The sequence below is a fragment of the Clarias gariepinus genome, chromosome 2 (assembly GCF_024256425.1).
Source record: "Clarias gariepinus isolate MV-2021 ecotype Netherlands chromosome 2, CGAR_prim_01v2, whole genome shotgun sequence".
Taxonomy (NCBI): domain Eukaryota; kingdom Metazoa; phylum Chordata; class Actinopteri; order Siluriformes; family Clariidae; genus Clarias; species Clarias gariepinus.
In genome coordinates, this window is record NC_071101.1 from 36,626,912 (window position 1) to 36,644,133 (window position 17,222).

At 40.8% G+C, this 17,222-nt stretch overlaps 1 protein-coding gene across 5 annotated transcripts; it reads right to left on the reverse strand.

The window, feature by feature from the left end:
• Positions 1-14,564, reverse strand: angel2 (angel homolog 2 (Drosophila)). Of its 5 annotated transcripts, none has more exons than XM_053514840.1 (9): positions 14,366-14,561; positions 13,658-14,058; positions 13,359-13,567; positions 13,062-13,131; positions 12,216-12,637; positions 11,792-11,900; positions 11,489-11,519; positions 11,228-11,394; positions 1-256 (listed from the first exon to the last, which is right to left on the reverse strand). In XM_053514840.1, the coding sequence occupies exons 2-9, from the start codon at positions 14,049-14,051 to the stop codon at positions 105-107; spliced, it is 1,554 nt and encodes a 517-aa protein (XP_053370815.1). In that variant the 5' UTR covers positions 14,052-14,058; positions 14,366-14,561; the 3' UTR covers positions 1-104. The 5 variants fall into 5 exon arrangements, with proteins under 5 accessions (XP_053370815.1, XP_053370807.1, XP_053370823.1 ...); XM_053514832.1 differs by having other exon boundaries at positions 13,658-14,061; XM_053514848.1 differs by having other exon boundaries at positions 11,489-11,516; positions 13,658-14,561.
• Positions 14,565-17,222: the final 2,658 nt, after the last annotated feature.

A 17,222-nucleotide genomic window follows, 5' to 3' on the forward strand; every position in this document is an offset into this window, starting at 1 on the left:
TAAATTTAAAATTAACTTTAATTAAAATCAAATGTATGGCATAATTACAACAAGTATAAAACAAATGAACTTTCACTTTTAGGTTATTGTGTTAAAATAAAATTTCAGGTGTGCAGGCGAAAGCGTGCGATGAGTGGGAGGTGGTCAGATGAGTGCCGATGATTGGGCAGGAGGTTCACTTGTCTCAGCTGGGATTCACTGACCAGGGCCAGCCGGGACAGCAGCTCCAGACCTTGATCTTGTGCAGCACGACATTCTGGGAACCAAACACAGCTGTGCGGTAAAATAACATTCATGGACATATAGGGCATAATCTTTTATTTCCTCACATTTGCACCAAATTATACACATTTTTTTAAATAAAACAGCTTTGGTGTAATGTGTTAGTTTAGAGAATTGTCTAAGAGCTATTGCAAATACTTTGGTCAGCAGTGCATAACAATTTAAAAATGCATCCAAAGCTCATGTGACCACAGTCACACAACATGTGACTCTTGTACAGAATAATCCAAATGACTTCCATATAAAAGTCTGAAGGAAGCAAAGTAGACAAACACACACACGCACACATTCTTTTTCTAAATTTACATTTAGTCATTTGGCAGACGCTCTTATCCAGAGCGATTTACATTTTTATCTCATTACACATCTGAGCAGTTGAGGGTTAAGGGCCTTGCTCAAGGGCCCAACAGTGGCAACTTGGTGGTTGTGGGGTTTGAACCTGGGATCTTCTGAACCGTAGTCCAATGCCTTAACCACTGAGCTACCCCTGGCACACACGATCAATAAAAGTCACCACTTTAAAAGGGTTAAATTATTGGCCTGCATCAAGTACCAAAATAAAAAAGGGAGATTTTTAACATTTTTTAAAGCTGTCCGACACATTATTATAACCTGCAAGGATTGTGCTGAACCTGTGGTCGGAAAAAAAAACTCATGAAGTTGTATAAGGATTTTTAGAAAAGACTTTGAAGCAATGGGAAAAAGGTCAGGATATGTGGTCTGATTAGTCCAGATTGACCATATGAGTGTCATGGGTGCATCAGGTTAAGAAGAGTAATGCACCCATTATACATAGTGCCCACTGTAGAAGCCTCTGGAGGCATTGTTATAATCTTGGGTTGCTTCAATTAGTCATGTCTAGGCTCAGCAATCTTATGTGACAATAATATAAACTCAGCTGATGACCTGAATGAGCAGAGCGTGGTTGAAATTGGGTCATGCAACAAGACAATGATAAAAAAAAAACACATTAGAATGTGCAAATCAATAGAAATGCTGTGGCAGCACCTTAAGAGATCTGTGCATATGCAAACTCCGCAATGAACTGAAGGAATGTTGTAAAGAAATTTCTCCGCAACAATGTGAGAGACTGATAAACGTCATACAGGAAATAATTATTTCAAGTTATGTATTGCTGCTAAAGGTGGATCTACAAGCTGTTGAACCATGGGGGTATTTAGTATTGCCCACATGTTTTTTTTCCCTTAATTTCTGTAATAAACAATGGACGTTGTTCATCTGAGGTTGTATTTTACTAAGATACCAAGACCTGATATGATCAGATAACTTATACAGTATGATGTTTTTACGCAAGAAAGATGATGAGTGTGCTAACTTTTGAACAAAAGACCAGACCACACACACACACAATCACACACACTCTTACTTACCAAGCCAAAAAAAAAAAAACACCACCTGGATTTAACTATGCTAATAGGTAAGAACCTTCCATTGGATAATTACTGAATTGATTAATATGGTTCAGGTGGTAACAAGTTATTTAACTTTAACTGATGCAGTGAGTAGCTTCCTATTTCTAAAACAACCTTGTAATATTGCCAAACCTCTCTAAAAAAAATTAAAATAACCAGTAGAACTCAGGTATGCTTAACAGAGAATGTAAGACCATTTCCACACACTCAAGCGAAGAGAACTTAAGGGATTGGGACTAAACAGCTGTGTACACTTAAGAAAGCAAAAGCATAAAATTGAGCAGAAAGAATAGTCTCATGTGTCCAGATTTACTCTGTTCCAGAGTGATACATCGGGGTAAGAAGGGAGACAGATGGAAGAATGCATCAATCAGGCCTAGTTACTGTGTCCACTGTGCCTGTGCCGGTAGTGTTATGATCTTCTGTTATGTTGCTTCTGTTGGTCAGGTATAGATTTATTAATGTTATGTAAAAAAATAAGGTCAACCGAATACCCGAATATACTGAATGTCCAGGTTTTTCCATTAATAGATTTTACCACCTGATGGCACATTCCACGATCACGATGTGATGATTTATTGGGGGTAAAACAGTGGTTCAGGGGGCATGTGACATAATTTTCATACATGAATTGACTTATGGTCTAATCTAATCATAAACCACATTATGAATTTTTGGGATGAGCTGGAAAAGGCTTTACACAGAGGTCTAATTCTCCTACCATCAGTACAAGATTCTGGAGAGAAATTAATGCAACTCTGGATGGAAATAAATGCTGATATTGCATAAGCTAATCAAAACTATGCCATGGTCATAATAATGAAAAGGAGGGCCAATGAGTGTGTGCGACTTTTTTTTGGGCATATTTATAATTCATGATGTACAGTGGTGTGAAAAACTATTTGCCCCCTTCCTGATTTCTTATTCTTTTGCATTTTTGTCATGCTTAAATGTTTCTGCTCATCAAAAACCGTTAACTATTAATCAAAGATAACATAATTGAACACAAAATGCAGTTTTTAAATGAAGGTTTACGTTATTAAGGGAGAAAAAAAACTCCAAATCTACATGGCCCTGTGTGAAAAAGTAATTGCCCCCCCTTGTTAAAAAATAACCTAACTGTGGTTTATCACACCTGAGTTCAATTTCTGTAGTCACCCCCAGGCCTGATTACTGCCACACCTGTTTCAATCAAGAAATCACTTAAATAGGAGCTACCTGACACAGAGAAGTAGACCAAAAGCATCTCAAAAGCTAGACATCATGCCAAGACCCAAAGAAATTCAGGAACAAATGAGAACAAAAGTAATTGAGATCTATCAGTCTGGTAAAGGTTATAAAGCCATTTCTAAAGCTTTGGGACTCCAGCGAACCACAGTGAGAGCCATTATCCACAAATAGCAAAAACATGGAACAGTGATGAACCTTCCCAGGAGTGGCCGGCTGACCAAAATTACCCCAAGAGCGCAGAGACAACTCATCCGAGAGGCCACAAAAGACCCCAGGACAACATCTAAAGAACTGCAGGCCTCACTTGCCTCAATTAAGGTCAGTGTTCACGACTCCACCATAAGAAAGAGACTGGGAAAAAACGGCCTGCATGGCAGATTTCCAAGGCACAAACCACTTTTAAGCAAAAAAAAAACATTAAGGCTCGTCTCAATTTTGCTAAAAAACATCTCAATGATTGGCAAGATTTTTGGGAAAATACCTTGTGGTGTACAAACGAGACAAAAGTTGAACTTTTTGGAAGGTGCGTGTCCCGTTACTGTTATGTATTCGTGAAACGAGAATTAATTCCTCTCTGTGTTCCTTTAAATGATCTTTGGGGCATTGTGGGTTAAAAAGAAAAACCCGGATGTATTGTTATACTGTTAAGGAAAATAAAAAAGGTTGGATTGTCCACTACTCACGACTCCTCTATAATTCATAATTATATGCTACAAATCTTAACGGAAGTATATAACAAAATTGGCGACGAGGATTCTTCGTTCTCACGTTAAGGTTTTGTTTTAATAGTCAGTATTAAACTTTAGTTCGCTACACAAATCCTCCGTTGTTGTTGTTGTTTTTTTTGCCACGCTGTCTCCGAGAAAGAGACCTCACGCGGATGCGCGGTGGCTCTGTAAACGGTCAGAAAACAGCGGTCTTTTTTACCCCCCCCCTCTACCTGGGAAGAGAGTGACGGGTGAAAACGTGCCGACGTCAGGACGCGGAAAGAAGCGCGTATGAGCAGACGAACGGAAACGAAAGAGGGAGTGAGTGAAAAGAAATGGCTGCTTTGGTAGGCTGCATTGGAGCATATGATGAATCAGTGGAGCAATGGAGTGCTTACACTGAACGTTTTGACTATTTTGTACTGGCAAACGAGATTAAAGCTGAAGCAATTGTGCCAACATTCCTGAGTGTAATGGGAGTAAAAACATTTAATTTGTTGCGGAGTTTAACACAACCAGACAAACCAGGCAATAAATCATATGAGGAAATAGTGTGTTTACTTAAGGAACATTATTCCCCAAAACCACTGATAATCGCTGAGAGATTTCGGTTCCATAAAAGAAATCAGCAAGATGGTGAATCAATCTCTCAATTCGTGGCTGTGTTGAAACGGCTGTCCGAACATTGTGAGTTTGGTCAGTCACTGAGCGACACCATACGTGACAGACTCGTTTGTGGCCTCCGTAGTGAAGCTATACAAAAGCGGCTGCTAACGGAAGGCAACTTAACATTACGGAAGGCCATAGAAATCAGTACGTCAATGGAGATGGCCGCGAAGGAAGCACAACAACTAAGTGCTTCAACCCAAGTACATAAGGTATATTCAGATGCAAAGACTAAATCAAATTCAAATAAACCATGTTATCGCTGTGGAAAAGTGGGTCATCAGCCAGTGGACTGTAGGGACATGGATTGTAGAAATTGTGGCAAGAAAGGTCACATTGAACGTGCTTGCAAAAACAAAAAGACACAAACAAACAAACAGATTGAATTTAAAAAGAAGAATTACCAGAAATTTAATCAAAAACATGTGAACCAAATGGAAAATACTCAGCACCCACAGGAAGATTCTGAGTCTGAGGAAGACAGTGCCCTATGTGTTTGTTGCGAATGCAGGTGGACACTGGAGCCGCAGTATCACTGGTGTCAGAGGCAACCTACAAAGAAACACTACCGCATCTCATACCTCAGCCATCTAACATATTACTGAAGACTTATACAGGTGAGACGGTTCCTGTTAAGGGTGTAATTGAGGTAGCAGTTGAATTAAATAGACAGAAAAAGAGACTTCCACTATACATCATTGAAGGAAACCATCCAGCTTTGTTAGGGAGGACATGGCTAGAAAAGATAAAGCTCAATTGGCAAGAGATCCGTCAGGTCAGTGAAAACTTGGAACTCCAAGGCATTTTAAACAAGTACTCAGATCTGTTTGGGGATGAACTGGGAAGCATGAAGGACATTACGGTTAAACTGACGGTTAAACCAGGAAGTACACCCAAGTGTTTGAAAGCAAGACCGGTAGCATACGCCATAAAACCCAAGGTCGAAGCTGAGTTAGCGCGATTGGTAAAGTCTGGAGTACTGCGACCAGTACGTGTAAGTGAGTGGGCCACACCAATAGTGCCTGTCTTAAAAAAGGACGGGGCCCTCAGAATTTGTGGAGATTTTAAGGTAACCATAAATCCAGTCCTGACTACCGAACAATACCCGTTACCTCTCATTGAGGATCTTTTTTCAGGTCTAGCTGGAGGAAAAAGGTTCAGTAAAATAGACCTTTGTCAGGCATATTTACAGATGCATGTAGACCCGAGCTCTCAGAAACTCTTGACCATTGTAACCCATAAGGGAATGTACCAGTATCAGAGACTGCCCTTTGGGATTACATCAGCCCCAGCATTGTTCCAAAGAGCAATGGATCAAATTCTCAGTGGACTAAGTGGGGTACAGTGTTATCTTGATGATTTATTAATTACCGGGGAAGACGAACAAAGTCATTTGAGAAACCTGGAAGCTGCTTTGCAAAGGCTAAAGAGTTTTGGACTGAAGGTCAGGAGGGACAAGTGTGAGTTTTTCCGGCCCTCGGTAGAGTACTTAGGTCATGTGATTGATAGTGCTGGACTTCACAAAGCTCCTTCTAAAGTAAGGGCGATAGTTGAAGCACCGTCTCCACAAAATGTGAGTCAGCTTCGGTCATTTCTGGGATTATTGACTTATTATGCAAAATTTGTGCCGAACCTTGCCAATAGATTAAAACCATTGCATGAACTACTAAATAAATCCACCCCATGGAAGTAGACTAGGCAATGTGAAGAGGCATTCAATGGGGTAAAGATAGCCTTGGCCCAATCGGAAGCTCTCACTCATTTCAACCCAGCTCTCCCAATACAGCTGGCCTGTGATGCATCACCGTATGGGGTGGGGGCAGTGGTGTCACATATCATGCCATCGGGTGAAGAAAAACCCATCGCTTTCGCATCGCGGACTTTGAACAAGGCAGAATGTAATTATGTTTAAATAGAGCGGGAGGCACTGGCTATTGTGTTCGGGGTAAAGAAATTTAACCAATTCTTGTTTGGAAGGCGGTTCACTCTGTTAACTGACCACAGACCTCTCACCTCCATTCTTGGCCCGCACTCCGGTATTCCTTCACTGGCAGCTATGAGAATGCAGCGTTGGGCCCTACTTCTGTCTGCACATCAATATGACATTAAGTACAGAAGGTCAGAGCACCATGCTAATGCTGATGGGCTCTCTCGACTTCCGTTGGCCATCACCCATTCAGAGCCAGCCACAGTGGAAATTTTTTACTTCAAGGAGGTAGATAATCCTCCTATCACAACATCTCAAGTGAAATTGCACACGCGCACTGACCCTGTGATGTCAAAAGTTTTAGACATAGTGCAAAGTGCAAATAGGAGAAATGTCACCGTCCCTGAAATGGCACTGACCCTGTGATGTTAAAAGTTTTAGACATAGTGCAAAGTGCAAATAGGAGAAATGTCACCGTCCCTAAAGCCTTACATGACCAGGAGAAATGAGCTAACAGTAGAATCTGGATGTTTACTTTGGGGTACAAGGGTCATCATTCCAGCACAACTGAGACAGCGAGTCTTAGAGGAACTTCATTCTGGACATTGTGGTGTGGTTTGGATGAAGGAAATTGCTCGTAGCTACCTTTGGTGGCCAGGTGTAGATTCTGAAATTGAGGAAAAAGCCAAATCATGTTGCTCATGTCAAAAATTGAGAAACACTCCTCAACCAGCTCCCCTACACCCATGGCAATGGCCTGAGGAACCTTGGGTAAGAGTGCACATCGATTTCGCTGGACCGTTGGAAGACCACATGTTTTTGGTTCTTCTCGATGCTCACAGCAAATGGCCTGAAGTTGAAATACAGTGGAACCTCGGATTACAAGCTTAATTCGTTCCAGTAGTGGGCTCGTATTCCAAAACACTCGTAAACCAAATTTAATTTTCCCATAGGAAATAATGGAAACTTAAATTATTCGTTCTACAGCCCAAAAAAATAAATACATAAATATAATTAATACAAAATATAAAGTAAAAATAAAACAAATTAACCTGTACTTTACCTTAAAAAAATGTAAAATTAAACCCCGACAGATAAGGGTTTTCGTTTGTGCATCCAGAGTGTATGTGTGTAAAATGTGCGCGCGCGCACACACACACACACACACACACACACACACACATTAACGGATAGACCGTTTTTAAAACCATTTAAAAATTAGCAAGGAACATTCCTAGTCACACTCACGTGAGCGCATACTAACAGGATCACTGCTGTAAGTAAAACAACAACAACAAAAAAAACAAATTAAACAGCTCCTCACCTTTGAAAACAATCGCGACAGAGAGAAGTTTGTGTGTTTATTTGGCAACCTGAGAGGAGGGGGGATGAAGGGGGGCTCGCTCGCGTTTACGGCCCCCTTCTCTCAGGTTGCCAAACAAACACACAAACTCTCTGCCTTACACAGACACAAACACGCACACTTAAAAACACTGCAGGCACTAAGACCCAGCAGGGGAGACGATAGGTCTCGGCTTTACAGCTCGCCTCCTCTCAGGTTGCCAAATAAACACACAAACTCTTCTCTGTCGCGACTGTTTTCAAAGGTGAGGAGCTGTTTAATTTTTGTTGTTGTTGTTGTTGTTTTACTTTACAGTAGTAATCCCGTTAGTATGCACTCACGCGAGTGTCACTAGCGATGTTCCTTGCTAATTTTTAAACGGTTTTAAAAACGGTCTCTCCGTTAATGTGTGTGCACATCTCACACACACACACACACACACACACACACACACACAGCGCGTGTGTGTATTCACCCAGCAGGAGAGACGATTACCTACAATTCTGCTGCAAGAGAGAGAAAAACCGTTGGCTCACTTGTGATGACGTAACGCTCGTTGTTAAAACAAGAAGCGCATGCGTGAAACATGATACTCGGTGCTCGTTAACTAAGACAATGCTCGTTTTTCAAGTAAAAAATTATTAAAAATTGTTGCTCATCTTGCAAAACATTCGTAAACCACGTTACTCGTAATCCGAGGTTCCACTGTAATGAAAAGCATCACGTCAGGGAAAACAATAGAAGCTCTTCGGTCAATTTCCGATCGTTTTGGTCTGCCCCAGCAACTTGTCAGTGACAATGGACCTCAACTAGTCTCTGAGGAGTTTGAGGTTTTTATGAAGGCTAACGGAATACAACACATTCGATCAGCACCATACCATCCATCCACCAATGGTCTTGCTGAGCGATTTGTACAGACAATGAAGCAAGCTTTAAAGTCAATGCAGGATAGAGGATCTCTAAATCAACGTCTCAACACTTTTTTGCTCACCTACCGAAACACTCCTCATGCCACCACTAAAGTGTCTCCAGCCATGGCTATGTTTAAGAGACAGCTGCGCACCCGTCTGGATTTGTTGAAACCTTTGAAAACTAAACAGACTGTTCAAGCCCAACAACATAGGCAAGTGGAACGGCGGGTAAAGGCAAAACACGGTAGTTTTAGGCCCGGAGAGAGAGTTCTGGCACGTAACTATGGGAAGGGCTACAAGTGGTTACCTGCCACAGTGATCGCCCAGACTGGTCCAGTGTCTTACACAGTTAAGCTTGCTGATGAACATCTCTGTTGGAGAAGACATGTAGATCAGTTGTTAGCTGCAGATTGCTGTGACGACTTAAAGAAACAACCTTTGAGAGATCTGCACCCAGAGGTTGCACCGAACTACCAGGTGCCGGACATTGATCCTGTGCCTGAGTCTTCATTGACACCTTTTTTGCTTGAAACTCAAGTAACGGAAACTGCGACAAGTCAGGAGGAAGAGGTGATCTCTAGCACCGATCAACCTGTGCTTTTGCAACCTCAGACCCCCATAAAAGTGCCTGTGGGACGGTCATATCCTAAGAGAGAGCGTCGACCTCCGAACAGACTGACATTTTAGTCTAGTGACTAACCCTCAACACAGGGACAGAATAATTCCCAGGGTTATGTTCGGGAACAGAGGTAGTCCACCCTCTACCCCTTGTTAAGTTATGTGTTACAAATTGGTAAGCAAAGGTTACTGTTGAAGTAATAAAAGTTGTTGAAAAAAAAAAAAATTATATTTTGTCTAAAAAATAGAAAAAAAGATATGAGGAGGGGGGATTTGTTATGTATTCGTGAAACGAGAATTAATTCCTCTCTGTGTTCCTTTAAATGATCTTTGGGGCATTGTGGGTTAAAAAGAAAAACCCGGATGAATTGTTATAATGTTAAGGAAAATAAAAAAGGTTGGATTGTCCACTACTCACAACTCCTCTATAATTCATAATTATATGCTACAAATCTTAACAGAAGTATATAACAGTTACATCTGGCGTAAAAGTAACACAGCATTTCAGAAAAAGAACATCATACCAACAGTAAAATATGGTGGTGGTAGTGTGATTGTCTGGGGTTGTTTTGCTGCTTCAGGACCTGGAAGGCTTGCTGTGATAGATGGAACCATAAATTCTACTGTCTACCAAAAAATCCTGAAGGAGAATGTCCTGTTTGTCAACTCAAGCTGAAGCGATCTTGGGTGCTGCAGCAGGACAATGACCCAAAACACACCAGCAAATCCACCTCTGAATGGCTTAAGAAAAACAAAATGAAGACTTTGGAGTGGCCTAGTCAAAGTCCTGACCTGAATCCTATTGAGATGTTGTGGCATGACCTTAAAAAGGCGGTTCATGCTAGGAAACCCTCAAATAAAGCTGAATTACAACAATTCTGCAAAGATGAGTGGGCCAAAATTCCTCCAGAGCGCTGTAAAAGTTATCGCAAACGCTTGATTGCAGTTATTGCTGCTAAGGGTGGCCCAACCAGTTATCAGGTTCAGGGGGCAATCACTTTTTCACACAGGGCCATGTAGGTTTTAATTTTTTTTCTCCCTAAATAATAAAAACCATCATTTAAAGACTGCATTTTGTGTTTACTTCTGTTATCTTTGACTAATAGTTAAATGTGTTTGATGATCAGAAACATTTAAGTGTGACAAACATGCAAAAGAATAAGAAATCAGGAAGGGGGCAAATAGTTTTTCACACCACTGTATATAATTAAATAAATAATTTAATAAACAATTAAATAATTCAGAAAAAAAAGATGCATATAAAAACATTTATATAAACAGCATGGAAATTATTTAATTCATTTTAAAAATAAAACATTTAATCAAAATTAATCATGTAAGAAATAAATCATGAAATAAATAATTTAATAAATGCTGAAATAAAACATCTGAATAGCAATTTAAACATTGCTTTTAATACCATAATATGGGGGTACTTAAATTATCTACTTAGTCTGGATAGACTCCATCATCATTATGTTTGTGCATAACCCGGACCCTCAGATATTAACATCAATTAACTTCAACTGTTATAGCTGAACTGGCTGCCACCTAACACACAGTATAAATGCAGATCAATTCCTGCTTTCTGTTTCACCCAAATGAGTCTGGTTCCTCTCAAGGTTTCTTCCTATTACCATCTCAGGGAGTTTTTTTTTTTTTTTTGCCACTGTCGCCCGCGGCTTGCTCACCTGGGACAATCTGCTCATTTTGATTCATGCACACTTACACTTCATACAGACCTAAATAATTCTTTAGATTGTGTAAAGCTGCTTTGCGACAATGACAATTGTTAAAAGCGCTATACAAATAAAAGTTGAATGAATGAAATTAAAGATATCCATATCAACAACCTAGAGCCTCAGCTGTTCGAGCCACCACAACCTTTTCCGCATTACATCTACAATAAGACCTTATAATACATGACCATATGCTTTGGTGTTGAATGACATGCATGATGGAGAAATCATGTGGTGTGTTTGTGTTGATCATTGCATAGAGCAGTAAAATATTTAAGAGAAAACTATTTATGGAATAAATATAAATAAAATAAATTGTCTTTTTTTGGGGTAGAGATAAACATATTAAACACACACAGAAAGCTTTCTGACCTGTATAGCTGGATTCGTGGCTTTGTGCTGCTGAGTAGAAGATGTAATCGACAGTGATGGCGGTACGCGAGTGACAGGTGGTAATCTCACGATGACCATTCCCTTTCAGGAAGTGAGAGTACACTGAAGTCAGCTTCAGACCGTGCTCAATATGACGCATGTTCAAGCTGATCAAAGGGCAAGAGAGGAAATCAGCACTGTGTAATGTGCCAGACTCTTTATTAAACACAGAAGGTTAAGGTTTAATTACACACGACGTACCCGTTGCTGGATTTCTGTACATCGGGATCTGCTGAGGAGACCAAACCAATGAGTCTGGTTTAGAACATATGTGTATCGGAGTTAATCAACTACACTCATGCATACTTAATAAATAACACACTGAAACACATCTTAACCAGTATATCTCAACATAAACACCATATCACAATTAACTGTAGCTTCAATACTTCAATACCAATTTCAATTTCAATACCAGTGGACAGTAATAATCATGTTGCACACACACAAACACACATCTTTTTAAAGTTTTACCCCACAGTAATGTAAAGTAATGAGGCATACCATTAGTCTTGCATTCATACTGGCACAGTTGAGAGATCCCAAGGCTTGGGGGCCACAGAGGTGGAGTGAGGACTCTTTGTCCTCGAGGGCTTTCTTCCTGTCCTGATACCTGCAGAAGAAAGTGCGAGAAAGAGGGAGAAAGAAAGAGAGAAGAGTTCAGCTAGGTGTCCTCGACATGCTCCTAAGTGAGGACAGTTTTTCTAAACAATTAGAACTTGTCATATTAAGTGCAGCTTCTCCATGAAGAAGGAAGGAAAATAAGGAGAAAACTAAGTTAAGCTCAATGCAGCTCTCACATGCTTATCGCTGAGTTCTCCAGTCTAACTGTATCACATACATCGATTTGTTATAGTTATCATCAAGTTCATAACTCCTGCTTTAACATTACTGCTATGAAAGTTCTCACATGAGAAAGCTCTCTCACCTTCCCGATAGGTATGCCTGCATACTCCAGCTTGCTGTCTGTAATGAAGGTGTAGAGGGGACTTGTAGGCACCGAGTTAAAGTCTCCACAAAGCAGTACAGGGCAGGTCGTACCATCATCCTGCAGTGCCACACGACTGATCTCAGCCAGCAGGAGTGCCAGCTGTGCAAGCTTGATATCACCACGTCGGGGGTTGTACAACAGGTGAGTAGTGACCACGCAGATGCTGCGGTCTAATCCTGACTCCAGTGCAGGCTTCAGCACCACAATCAGCCCCACATTATCTCTATCTAGGATCTGGATGCCTTGTCGAAAAAACTCCACAGGATGCAAGGACGAGAGTGTGAAGTGAGACTTCTTAAAGGCTATCATGCAGCCATCGAGCTTGCGGCCAGTCCGACGTTTGTACTCACACTGGTAGCCTGAGAAGCAGGGACAGAATGCAAAGAATATGGTAAAATGGAAATGGAAAATGGCAATACAAAAAAATGGAGTCATCTGTAAAGTCTTTACAAACTCTACAACACCACAATATTTGATAAATTATTGTGTGAAATTTGTTGTCTGTTGAAAATATGCACATATTTTAAATCTGGTGGCTGCAACTCCAAATTAGTTTGGACAGGGCCAATTTAGAACTAACAACAATGTAAAGTAAATTCCAGTGTGGAATGCTTGTTTTGATTGGCTATTCATATTCTATTAATTTACTAGAATTTCTATGGACCAACATACAGACGGGAGCCAGAGCTCTGTAACTTTTACACCACAAATATTTACAAATCTTACCTACCACCATGAAACACCTAAACAGACTTAATCCAGTCATTATTAAACATGATGTACCTAGATGTTCTAGTCTGGGTTTGATCTGCCTCTGATAATGATCCTCCTGCACCTCCTGGAGACACATTATCTACAGAGAGAGAAAATGATTTTATTGTTAAACACTGAACCACACAAAATGTATAATGAAGGTCTAAAGTCATGATAAAACAGCCTGTCATGTCTAACATTCTCTTTCAAAACTGCCACTTTTTCATGCAAGTGTAAATGGCATAGTGCAGTTAATTATTCTGTAAACACTTAGCAAAACATCAACTCAAATCTGTACAGCTTGTGCTTATGAGAAAGCTCTCTCACATCTGCGGAGTGGTGCTCCAGTTCGGCGATGAGGTTGCTGAACCGATGATGCCACTGCAGCACGTAAGGGTTACAGTGCCTGTAAAGGTAGGTGTTGCTGAGAAGTAGTTCCTGAGAGAGGATGTTGTAGGACATCACTGAGAAGTCGAAAGCTCCCACGCTTGTGGTTTCGCAGCTCTCAGTCAGCTCCTCCCACTGCCTCTTTAACTCTGTATTAGAAGCCGATTATTGTTATTACTGTACATCATAATGAATACAATCAGTACACCACAGCAACAAATGTTCTAATTCATCATCACCTGTCCTGATCTCTTTCGTCCTAGTCAGGTGTGGATAAAGTGTCCCAGGTGGAACAGGACTGCGTTCGCGTCTCTCTTTTGAAACTGAGTTTTTAGGGCCGGGCTGCACACCATCACTTGCATACTCACACTCTGAGCTCTTTCTCCTCTTAACAGGAGGAGGCTCTGTATCAGGGTTCTTCATCAGGCCAGGTGAGGAGCGCAGGTGTCTCGGGTGATCGCTGCTGGACACTGCACTCCAGGTGAAGGAACAGGGAGGTCTGGGAGAGTTGATGGGGTTTCTGGTGATTATGAGTGGAGATGTCTTTCTCCAGTACCAACAGCAGTGTCTCCAAACAGCAGCAGCAGCACCAGCTGGAGCAGAGGCCACTGCACTCAGGGGTCGGACAAACATGGGCTTACTGCTAAGACATAAGAGATAGACTTCAGCTTGTCGATTTACTGAAATTACTTTTTTAAAGGAACGTTTAGGTGCATCACGCCACAATTAAGCACATAAATGTCGCTTGGCAACGCTTGGCTTGCTAGAGAAATCCCAATTTTAGCTTAAGGCACAACGACAAGCTTTACAAGAACATGATGTAGCAAACAAGGTAAAAGAAGGCAGAAGTGACCACAGAGTAACACAGAGGCATGTGCAGCTCGGAGAAGCCAGCAACAAGCGCTTTTAGCTAGCCAGCATTAGCAGGTGACTTCTTTTTTATTTACTTTGCGGTTGTTGGTGAACAGGCATATTTAACACTCGGGCGTCGGCAGATACAAAAAACCCTCCTCAGTGTAAGCTACTGATATCTCCTACTGGGACTTAATTAACCCAGGCGTCATGTATAACTGAGACATTCGGTAACCGGCCACGAAAATCCAAACATTAGCGCGTCGCTTGAATATGACGTCACGACGGAGGCCCGAGTAGACAAAGCATAACAGTGCGTATCGGCTTAGTGTATTTAGAAAATACTGTAAAAGCTTCATTTCTGAGTTACCCAGAGTAATTCACTGTGTAAAGGTTCCCTTTGACATTACTAATAAGGTATGAGAAGAAACACCATTTTCATTAGTTTAATATTTATTACACCAAAAATTTAGACAATAACAGGGATAGCCCCAAATAACAAAAATTGACAATATCAGTAGCAGGTGTTTTCACCATTTGCTGCAATGACAGCTTGACAGCGACGTCTTATGCTCCTCACGCATGATGTTGTTTTGAGGCAGTGCGTTCCACTCTTTCACAAGTGCAACACGCAGTTCTGCCAGGCCACGTGGGGGTGGGGTACGATCATCCAGTCTCTGCTTCAACTGGTCCCAGGCATGCTCTATGGGTTCAGGTCAGGGGACATTAATGGCCCCACTATATGAGGCAAAGTTGGGGGTGTGCTGGCGGAATTGGCGGATGATGATGGGTTCTATGATGTCTCTGAGGTAAGAACGTGCAGTGACAGACATGTACAATAACCAAATCTGTTTTGCGCTGACTGGTGATGCCTGCCCAGACTGTTGCACCTCCTCCACCAAAGCAAAGCCTGGGGACCATGTTGACCTCAGCGTATCGCTCACCTCGCCTTCTCCAGCAATGCTGGCGACAGTCATTTCTGTGCAAGGTGACTCGACACTCATCAGTGAACAGGACAGTAGACCACTGTTGCATTGTCTAGGTCACATGGTCTTGTACTGGTCATCGTTGCGGTCACTCGTGGAGCTCCACTCCTGGGTCTGTCATAAACTCTGCCAGTAGTTCTGTGTCTTAATGCAAGTCTGCTGATGACACTTTGAGACACACCAAGTTCACGAGCAAGATCTGACTGCCTGCCAAGGCACCCCGAAGGCGCGCCATGGCCAGGTGGTGCTGCTCGTCCGTTAAGTGACGTTGTGTGTACATGGCTGTTTGAATAATGAACTTGGAATGACTTACTAACAATACCAGCTTTTTATACCCACAAAATGTTGAAATTGATGCCACATTGAAAAAGGTTGTCTTTTGGGATTGGCCCCAATATAAGGCACACCTGTACACAATTAGAATGTTACATGGAAAACACAAAATTAGGTGTGTCTATCACCCCAAAACAATTGCCTCCCTATCCCCAAAATTTCTGAGATAAAACAAACACTGTGTGTATGACATCCACTAAGTCTCAATATCTCACAATATCCCTAACTTATTGTTAGTAATCAGAATCAGAAAACTTTATTGATCCCGCAGGAAATTGCTTATGTGATGACTGCCATAACACAGACACAGACACACAAAAACAATATTAAATAAAATAGAATAAATCTAAATAAAATCTGAATAAAATCTTTAGAAAGAAAACAACCACAATACAATATACAGACTATGCTACACACAATATCTGTCTAGTAGCAGTGTATACTGCTAACTTTGTGTTCAATCAGAGAGACAAAAACTGCTGCAGGCTGGGCAGGAGGAAGATATGAAGAGTAATAGAAGGAGTAGGCAGGAGACACCAAAAGAGACAGAGAATGAGACAGAGAAAAGAAAGGAGAGGGGGGAAAGGGTAGAAATGAATGTGAGAGAAGGAGAGATGAAAGATATACATTACTTACTTTATTAAACTTTAAGATGAGGATTCTGATTCAGAAATCTCCTCTTCATGCTTCTCTTCTCCATGCTCTTTGTCTTTATGCTCCTCTTTGATGTTTGGTGTATGTTGGTGTTTAAGCACACTCTCACACTCAGATCAAGCATCATTAAAGTGTCCCTTGTTTTATAACCTGTTTCATGCTTCATTTACTGCTCTAAAACGATGCCAGGTTTCCTCCAGTAAGGAAGGATCTAAAGGATACTGGCCTAAAAAAAAGTAGGTGTGTATGTTACGTGTAAAAGACAGGAACAGTGCAGGTCTACTGTAATCACTGGTTTTAAAACATATGCAGTTTGGCACAAAAAATCTAATGCTATCTAATGTCTAAATCTATCAAATGCCTTCTGTATGCCAGCGACCTACTAGCAGTGTGTGTATACATACTGCTCTTCCTGTTACTGGTGTTTGGAGTCGGCTTGCCGTTGTCACAACTACACCTCACTGCATTTTCATCACTTCATTATGAAAGAGTAATAGTGCCAATATAGGTAAAAAAAAATAGTTGGCAGAGGAGGGGCGAGTAATTTTTTTTTTTACTCATTAACAGAATTTTCAAGTCACAAGTTAAAATTTTCAAGAAAGTGTTTAAAACAGAATACTGTAAAAAAAAAAAAAAAAGGCTAATTTATGAAAAAAAAAAATCTCGACTTTTTTTTCTTGGAAAGTTTAAAATTGAAAATTCCCATAAAATTGCAACTCAAAACTTAAAATTTCTAAGTTTTAAACATGGAAATTCCATGCCCCTCCTCTTTAAACTTTTTTTTATTTTTTTACTTTTTTTTAAAACCCATATTGGCTCTAATATGCTGCTGTACTTCATACATCCTTGTAAAAGCTACATTTTATTACCAATGTCAACACCATCACCAAAAACAGTATTAAATCTAAAAATACGTGTAGTGTATATTCCACCAGTAGACACCAGCCATTACAAAACATAGATTCTTTATTAAACCACG